General features: G+C 39.6%; 2 protein-coding genes across 7 annotated transcripts; one reads left to right on the top strand and one right to left on the bottom strand.

Moving 5' to 3' along the window:
* Nucleotides 1-219: 219 nt before the first annotated feature.
* Nucleotides 220-2,541, top strand: tac3a (tachykinin precursor 3a). 2 transcript variants are annotated; one of them, XM_031845941.1, is made up of 7 exons: nucleotides 220-449; nucleotides 856-971; nucleotides 1,062-1,158; nucleotides 1,378-1,407; nucleotides 1,495-1,548; nucleotides 1,682-1,748; nucleotides 1,996-2,541. In XM_031845941.1, the coding sequence occupies exons 2-7, from the start codon at nucleotides 870-872 to the stop codon at nucleotides 2,009-2,011; spliced, it is 366 nt and encodes a 121-aa protein (XP_031701801.1). In that variant the 5' UTR covers nucleotides 220-449; nucleotides 856-869; the 3' UTR covers nucleotides 2,012-2,541. The 2 variants fall into 2 exon arrangements, with proteins under 2 accessions (XP_031701801.1, XP_031701800.1); XM_031845940.1 differs by having other exon boundaries at nucleotides 221-449; nucleotides 1,059-1,158.
* On the bottom strand, nucleotides 2,267-7,008 carry c1galt1la (core 1 synthase, glycoprotein-N-acetylgalactosamine 3-beta-galactosyltransferase 1, like a). 5 transcript variants are annotated; one of them, XM_031845937.1, is made up of 4 exons: nucleotides 6,860-7,008; nucleotides 5,784-6,084; nucleotides 4,885-5,549; nucleotides 2,267-3,610 (listed from the first exon to the last, which is right to left on the bottom strand). In XM_031845937.1, exons 2-4 carry the CDS (start codon nucleotides 5,989-5,991, stop codon nucleotides 3,269-3,271), a joined length of 1,215 nt encoding a protein of 404 aa, XP_031701797.1. In that variant the 5' UTR covers nucleotides 5,992-6,084; nucleotides 6,860-7,008; the 3' UTR covers nucleotides 2,267-3,268. The 5 variants fall into 5 exon arrangements, with proteins under 5 accessions (XP_031701797.1, XP_031701796.1, XP_031701795.1 ...); XM_031845936.1 differs by having other exon boundaries at nucleotides 5,784-6,042; XM_031845935.1 differs by having other exon boundaries at nucleotides 5,784-6,011.
* Between the last annotated feature and the right edge of the window lie 1,747 nt (nucleotides 7,009-8,755).

The raw sequence follows: 8,755 nt of genomic DNA, 5'->3' as shown, positions 1-8,755 counted from the left end.
ATGGTGGTGACTAAGAGGTGGATAAATGAGACTGCTGCACTTTCAACATATTGGAGAGTAAACTTTAAGAAAAATCCCAAATATGTTCATGGAAGGACTTGAGTGCTCAAACCCATGTCCTCGTGACGTTGCCGATACTTTTTTTTGTTAGCAAAGGGGAGTTAGTACGTGTTGTGGGGAGGCAACAGCTCCCAGCACCATCATGACCATCAATGATTATTCATAGCCTTCAGCACAGCGTGATGTAAGTCCTGCTACTCCACCTACGCTCCAGTTGCTGATTGGCGTTACGCAGGTATCCTCCTATTATTTATTAGCCCAAAGCGCGGATTCTTCATTTATCCTGACTGTATCTCACTGCAGGACCTATCCGTTCCTACTATACTCTGCACCAGGGCGCACGCAGCTGACTCTTGTAACCCTATACCTATCTGCTCTACAGAAAACAGGTAACGAAAAAGGTTACTCTTATTAAATGCTACAAGTAAAATGTTTATTATTGTTTATCGTTTATGTATTCTATTTTCAACAGTTGTCTTTTTTCTGTCACGAAGAAGTGGAAGGGTTTACCATGACTTTTTGGAGAGGAAACAAAAGGGGTCTACGTGACATTATTGTCGTCTTTTTTTTGTTATTTCTGGATAATTACAAGATAATTACAAGATAATCAAAATAATCACTTACTAACAATACGTATCATGATCAAAATATCTGAAAATCTATGCGCGCTTTTACGCACCAATTACTTAGCGGGTTATACACAACAGGTATAATTGGTTCCTGATTATAAGCTATATTTTTACCTATAATGAATAAACTTAATAAGACAGGATAACTGTACATTCTGTCGCACAGGTGGTGCTGACAAAATGAGAAGAGGTTTGCTGCTGGTGACTCTGTTTCTCATCATGAAACTTCGACACAGCCAGTCCAGATGCGAGGAACCCGGATCGCGCAGAGCAACTCCAGATGTAGGTTTCCCAGCACGCAATGAAAAAGCTGATTACCAGACCATCTTTTAACATAAACTGATTATTTTTGGTTTCTCATAATTCCAGCAGACCACAGGCTTGAACAGCCTAAAGCAGAAAAGTCTGAAGAGGTTTAGCGATTTGGATTATGATAGCTTTGTGGGACTGATGGGAAAAAGAGATGCCGGTGAGTATCTCACTGATTATATTCAAATGTATATAGTAATAATAATAACATTAATGATAACAGTATTAATGCTAATGATAAATTGAAAAAAAGACAAAATGGAAATATAGGCTCACTATAGGCTTTGTGGTGTAAACAATGTCCCTTTCTTAAATTTGAGTTTGGATTTTATTTTCTCAAATGTTCACAATATTTTTTTCTCCTTTTCATTTTTATCAGACGCAAACGCTGTACAGTCACCACAAAAAAGTAAGACCTTTGAGATTAGTAATTAGATGCTTGCGGTCTATAAATTCTTTCAAAACATCCAAATTGAATGGTTGTCATTCTTTTTAGGAGAAATGCATGACATTTTTGTTGGTCTTATGGGAAGGAGAAACTCAGAGCCTGGTGAGTGTGGCAACTCACAAGTGTCAAATATCTGTTAAAGCCCCCTTGGCTTTTGTGTGCATTCAGATTTAAGGTGTTCATCATGAAGATAACATATCATTATGATACTATATTGTAATGTCTGCTCTCACAGATAATGGTCCCTGGAGGAGAGAGCATCCAGAGAGGAGAGGCATTTTTCTCAACAAGTGCAGGCTGAGGTGAGTGCCTTTTCTTCTTTACTATAGATGGAACATCTTCACTGCTAAAAAAACAAAGTAAACACTTAACCTGGCTAATAAATAAAACCATATAGGAGAGAGGACGTTTTGAAGATTTCTGCTGTCTTAATAACACTGCTGACTCAAATGACTTTTTGATATTTCCTCTGTATGCTTTTTGTTTCTAAAAAGTAAATCTCAAATGCATGAATAATGTGCGTGTGTGTGCGTCCGTGTTTTGTTACAGGTTTCTAGGGCTGTAGACATTCACGGAGAAACTCCCACATCTGGCAACAATGACAGAAGATCACAGAGAACACAAACAACGAACTAAACGTCTAATGGAAACAATTAAATGCCGTGATTCACACTGTAAACCTGCCAGCTGGCTTTTGAAAGTGACCATAACATACACAGATTGTATTTGTTTTAAGACAAAACATGATTAGTAGTGAGAGCCGATACATTCTATTTCTTCATCATGTTCTTTGTTCTTCAAAAGTTGAAAATAAACATCATTTTTTAAACATCATTTATTCATTTAAAAACACAAGTGCATTTTCCTTTAAGCTGTTTATGAGTGATTCTTCAAGCCTGAACAGAGGTTCAATCACACCTGCTACAATGTTTTCTGTTGGGTTATAAAAAATGACGTGAGGGATTCATTACCGTTTTGGATTTACTGTTTTCATCAGAAGCTACTGTTTTCAAAAAGAAGTACAGGAGGTTTCAAGTACACACTTGCATCCGAGCATCTCATATCACACAAAGATAAAAATAAAGTACATTTTTAACAGCACAATTGTTGTCCTTACTGAAACAAACATCGAATCGCTGCTGACAGCTTTAGAGTCTGCTTTTATCTAACCACAGTGTTTAAAAGAAAAGCAAAGACAAACAATGCAAACAGACGCAAAGGCAACAAAAAAAAATTGTAATATGAAATGTTGCTTGTTAGAAAGTCAAAATAAAATAATTAGATATAACTGAAATTTAACTTCAGAAAAGTAAAACAGAACATCGGATTCAACACCAGAAAAACAAAGAGGCCATAAATAAAAGAGAAGTTGTGACACACACACACACACACACACACAGCAATTTACTGCTGCGCTCCATTTTAAGAAAAAAATAAAATAAATTACAAATGAGACAATCTTTTCATACATCTGCTGCTGCCTTATTGGCTCACAACAGGTACTTCAAAATAATACTCTATGTGCCTCTTCCCTCTTCCTGTATTTCCCCAAACACATATCTGGGACTGTGCATGTCTATTTAATTCACAACTGTACATGATGACTATGTCAAACTAAACCAAAACTTTATCTTGATTAAAAATAGCCAAGCCATACAAAGCTGCCATTGAATCATATTCAGATTTTAACCACTCTCACTGCGAGTGCTTACAGTGTAATACTGGCTGGAATTATACTGTGATTGGATCGAAGAAAGCCCGTCAGAAGAGAACATCAGCCGACATACTGTGCAGGGAAATCAACCACAGCTGAAACACAGAATCAGCGGTGCCTGCCTTGAGTGACTGCAGTCCTGTTCTCAGTAACACGATTGTCTTTCCCCCCTTTCTCTGACTCCATCTCTGCTTTAGTTTGGTTTCCACTAACAGAAAGAGCTGAAGTTGTGTGACTCCTTCCATCTGTCACCTCCTGAACCCCTTTAAGTTCCTCCGTCACGGCTGTCTGCGACAGTGGGCCGAGGCTCAGACCCTGGCGTAAGGAGGGCCGGTAGCGTGGCCTGTAGCCGTACGCTCTCAGGTGATAGGTGTAGTACTCCAGTGCGTACATAAGCTCTGCCTCTACATAATGGAAAGACACTGCCAAGTCAGAGCAGCACTGTGGACCCTGAGGAAGAATAAAACGCAGACATACAGAAAACACACACGTTAGCACATAGGATTGCACAAAAAACACACATGTACAGATCCTAAAAGTTAGGACATGAGAACACACTGGAAATATGCTACATTGCAATGTATTTGAGGATTAATAATTATGACACATATAAACAAACAGTGGCAGTCTCTATCGTCCATCACTCTGCAAAAAAGAGAAATTGACCACTAATTATCCTGAATACTAATTTGCAACAACTTTTTTGCTGCTGCAACTACTACTACTACTACTACTACTACTACTACTACTAATAATAATAATAATAATACTACAGCATCCAAGTTTAACCTCTAGCTTTTCTTCACAATGTTTTTAAGTTCTTAGCTTCTTTAGATAATGCAGTTCAGCTTCCAACTCAGCCAGTTTTACATTTAAACTACCAGGATTTTCAGCTGTGCAGTTCAATGCTTTTTTGAGTATCTGCATTTTCAGCAATGCTTTGCAATTAATTTCAGCTTTCACACGCATTTTCTAATTTTAATTGCAAAGTAGTTCCATCATTTGCACCAAATTGACCAATTTTCCCTTTGTTGACAGGACAGTCTCTGTTGCAATCATCTACTTCAAAATGAACTCATTTCTATTTCAATTCACTCAGGGGTCAAGAACGGCATTTGAATGTGCTAGATAATTACATATTCATTCATTTAGTTATTCTACTTTTGATTATAGCAACAACTGCATTTTGTTTTATTCATCAAAAGAAAAAGAAACTATTGCACACGACTTACTCTCAGAGAATAGGTCCCTACTGTACATTACAAATGAAAGAATAATTCTTTCACTTGAAGTGCAGATGCACACTAATGATATTAAAGGATTTTCAACTAACAGGTTCACCCCCTCAACAACATGTCTACGAACCTGACTTGCCCCTTTCTAATAAGGCTTATCCACTCCACTGAATGTCTGTCTTATCTCTGAGCTATCTGTAAACCGCCTTGTGCTTTAATGGGGACATTGTATGCACTTTTGGACAGCTTGTAGAATAAATTTAGACAAGAAACATGGGGATAGAGGGTGGTATGACATGATGCAAACTAGGGATGTTGGGGTGATATGGTATGCGCCTCACCATTATTACACTGGACACCCTATTCTAAAGCATTTTCAGCATCGGTATGCATTATATTTGTTTGATGTATGAACATATCTGCCAACTTGTACTAATGTACATTTTCACCGCACGAGCTCACAAATAAAACATAAGTGAAGGGACTTGCCTCAACAATTGGGTAGTAGCAATAGCTCCAGTACCAGAAGCTCTTGGAGAACTTGCTAGTTAGATGGTGCTCTGGCACAAATGGGTGGAAAGTTTCTCGATGCAAAGTATCTCTGGAGTCCCCCGCCAGAACGCCCATCTTCTCCAAACACTGCCCCAGCGCCAAGTCCTCTACGGGCGTGGTGTGTGAGCAAACTTTGGTTCGAAAACCTTCAACGAATCTCTTGAGGGCCTCTTTGCTAAGCACATAGCCTGCCCCTCCGCTCATGTAGCCTTGCTTGGTGTAAGGCTTGAAACGTTTGCCGAAGTAGATGGGCTCTTCAGGCGTGTGGTTGGACAGAATCCAGCGCAGGTTGTCCACCACCACATAGGTGTCATCATCAGCTTTAAGGAACCAATCTGCTTCACTCGCATGGTGCTTGTAGACATAATGGAAGGCTCGAATAGTCTTCCAGTAGAGCTGGTCACGGCCCTCCTTAGTGCCCAGGCCTACAGTGGGGAAGTCTGGGTCCTCCTCAGAGCTCATGAACACCACCACGTTGCAGTGGCGACTCCAGGTGGCCCTGACATGGCGGGCCCTGCTCTGCAGGTTATAAGGTCCAGTCATCACCCAACAGAGAACACGAACCTTCTGGTACAACACATCTGCCACCCGGCTGTCGTCATCTAGAGGGGCACAGCAAACAGCATAATGCACAATGTGCACGCAATGAGCGATCGTACGTGTGGTTCAATCGGGAACGCCACACTTCAATGGCACTCCACACATGAGCATGAGTGCTCCATGTCCGATCACTTTATTTCTACTTTATTTCTTTTTGTGAAATAAATAAACTCCATTTATCCCCCTACACATAGTAAATGATTTTATCTGGGCCAGTGTGGAAGACTGTAAATCACCTTTGTGAGAGTGTTGCAGGTTGATGAGAGCAGCTCCCTCCTTCCTCCAGCTGGTTGGTCTCTCAGTCACCGCTGTGGCTTTTTCCTGAGCCTCTGACAGCACGGGGTAGCTCCTCTCAAACCACACCTGGCGCAGGAAGAAGTAGACACTGCAGGCCCCCACCAAGAAGCCCAGGGAGAAGGCCCATCTGGAGCTGGAGCCCTTCATAGTGAGACCGACCCCCAGCACTGAAATGTCCCAGTTACAGCATGTCTACATCTGAGTACAACACACCAGGATCAGTTTGATGGACTGACAAACCTGAAATGTTATTAAAAATGATTTAATTATTTTGCAAATCATTGTGTCGGAAAATGGTATTTGCATGGCGAGACATGTTTGTGATGTGTGCATAAAAAATGAAAAGATGCAATGTGATTTGAGTACACTCTGCTAGCTTTATATTATATTGGATGCACTTTTCAGGCCCAGACAGCATTACAACATCACTACATTTCCGTTTCTCTTCAAGACAGAATGATTTCATACACATACATTTAAACTATAGGCTATAATATAACACCTGAATTCGGTTTGTAATTTTGGCATGAAGACTTTTATGGAGTCCTTTGTGGACATGGACTTCGCACTTAACACAGCGTGGGTTAGGTAAAGTTAGAAAGATATTGACAGATTCGGACTTCCCGGTTCAATAAATCTTTAACGAAACGTTGCTAAAATACAAACGATACGGTTACAGGGAGGTATCATCATTCATTATCCTAACGATAAATAAAGTCGGCGATAATCCAGTCTAGGCATTACATCAGTTTATACCCAAAACACATGACTGAGAGTGCTGCGATAGCGGAATAAAGCCATGTGGTATCCATGACTATAACTGTAAATTTGCTGAAATATTGTTATTATACACAGCAGCAGCAATGTGTATATTTCCAGTCAGCAACAACGTGATCTACACGCGTAGGCCTGCGTGTGTTATTTACCTTTGCTGGGTTATCAGTAATTAATGTGCACGACATGGTTTAACCCATAAACAGCGAAACATTGCCCGTTACCGAAAATCGGCACAAACCTGCTACACCTGTCAGTCGTGTCATCACATGCTCACATGATCCGATGTGTTGTTTTTGATTGAAGTCGTCCCTATTTTGCGTCGCCAAATGAAATGATTAGTGATGAGAAAAAGCCACTGGGCAGATTTTCATTATTCGGCATCACGAGCTAAGCTCTGACAATGTGGCCTCTCATTGGCTGGCTGCTGGTGACGTATGGAGGAAGCCGCCTTTCACGTCCTGAAATGCACTAACGAAAATTAACTGAGAGTTTGATTTATTGCTAGATGTATTTATTATTAATTAAATGTGTGATTTGAAGATGCTGAGAGATAAAAAAAAAAAAAAAAAAAAAGAAAAAGAAAAGAAGAGGGGTAACGCTGTTGTTCAGTTTTAGCTTGGCCACTAGGTTTCACCCTAACAAAGCCTAAAAGTATAACATCTACCATACAACTTTATTAAAGCTGTAAAAATTGATTTATGTCTACATGCATTTATAATTATTTAAATGTGTGATGTGAAGGTGCAGAGAGATAAAGAAAGGAAGAGGGGTAAAGCTGTTCAGTTTAAGCTTGGCCACTAGGTTTCACCCTAACAAAGCCTAAACGTTTAAGATCTACCATAAGACTTTATTATAGCTGTAAAACATCAATTCTGTTTGCAATGCATGAGAGATGTGATCGAGATATATATTGTATAGGTTGACTAGAAGCATCTGACCTGTAAGAGCAACTGTATAGAACAAGTACTAAGCACAACACACCATTCAGACTCAGTTTAATATTTGTAAGAAGCCTTCACACCCAGGAGATTTGACTGAGGTTTTAAATTGTTACTTAGGCAGAGTTCCAAGAACAATCTACAGGAAGATAGAAATAGACATGAAGTATAAACAAGGACAACAAAGCTGAGCAGTGATAACTGAAAAATAAACATAGCACTATTATGTATAGAAGTAGATTAAAAATAGTCTGTAAAGCAACAATAACTGTCAGGGGGCGAGAGAAACAGAACTCAGAATACGATTACACTGGGTGGCCGAGAGCAAACAGAACACAGAGGAGGTTGAAACAATGATCAGGCGACCAGTAGATTTGGAACCGGGGTAGATATACTCTTGGGTGATGAGTAGATGCAAAGCAGCTGAGTTGACTGGGCAGGTGCGGTGAATTAATGTAATCAGGAGGGAGCCAGGAGGCAAAGCCTATCGTGACAATAACCGGCATATTGAACGGATGATTATTGAATGGGTAATGTAATAGAATACTGTATATACAATAATTGGGTGGTTAAACATACACAGTAATTGAAATGGCTCATATAACCTTAACACCAGCCACAAAATGAATGAAAAAAAGACACCACTGACACAAAATACTGAAAAAACTCAGCATTAAGCGATGGAGTTGCATTGTGGATCTGGTCAGAGAGAAGTGGTCAAATATTCAGGAAGCTATAAGCTAGAGAGACACAACAAAACTGTGGTATAGAAAAGTGGAACTATATCCCTGAAGGCACAAAGCTAGACATGGGATAAATAAAAAAAGGCCCAAACCAGAACAATTGCATCACGTGAAGCATCAGATGTGACAATTTCCCAACCACAGTAAGGTACTAAATACGGCTACAGATGTAAGATTCGTATTTTTGAAAGATGCATCTCATAAAATACTTTTTATGAGAGTGTCATTTTGAAATGGAAGTAATGAAAACATCAGAAAGCAGAATTGAATGTAAAGATTTTGAAACAACTGCACACCCATGTGCAACATAAACGCCTATCAGTTAAAGTGGGAATTAGAGCCCTGGCAGACGAACAAATGCTCAGTTGGGTTGAATTTGTAAATTAGATGATCTTTTCTTGTTGTTTAAAAGCCACTGTGTCTCTAATTTAATATCAATTGGATTCTAACTAT

The sequence above is a fragment of the Anarrhichthys ocellatus genome, unplaced genomic scaffold (genome assembly GCF_004355925.1).
Source record: "Anarrhichthys ocellatus isolate YVR2014 unplaced genomic scaffold, GSC_Weel_1.0 scaffold5, whole genome shotgun sequence".
NCBI classification, from domain to species: domain Eukaryota; kingdom Metazoa; phylum Chordata; class Actinopteri; order Perciformes; family Anarhichadidae; genus Anarrhichthys; species Anarrhichthys ocellatus.
This window is presented reverse-complemented; position numbering and strand designations above follow the sequence as displayed.

Bases quoted from the DNA above. Each gene is read 5' to 3' on its own strand.
- tac3a (XM_031845940.1), top strand. From the start codon at position 870: ATGAGAAGAGGTTTGCTGCTGGTGACTCTGTTTCTCATCATGAAACTT. The intron at 1,408-1,494 runs GTAAGACCTTTG...CATTCTTTTTAG, and splicing joins TGTACAGTCACCACAAAAAA to GAGAAATGCATGACATTTTT. The intron at 1,549-1,681 runs GTGAGTGTGGCA...CTGCTCTCACAG, and splicing joins AAGGAGAAACTCAGAGCCTG to ATAATGGTCCCTGGAGGAGA.
- c1galt1la (XM_031845935.1), bottom strand. From the start codon at position 6,884: ATGACACGACTGACAGGTGTAGCAG. The intron at 6,012-6,859 runs GTTTGTGCCGAT...GGGACATTTCAG, and splicing joins ACGACTGACAGGTGTAGCAG to TGCTGGGGGTCGGTCTCACT. The intron at 3,611-4,884 runs GCAAGTCCCTTC...ATTCTTCCTCAG, and splicing joins GCTACTACCCAATTGTTGAG to GGTCCACAGTGCTGCTCTGA.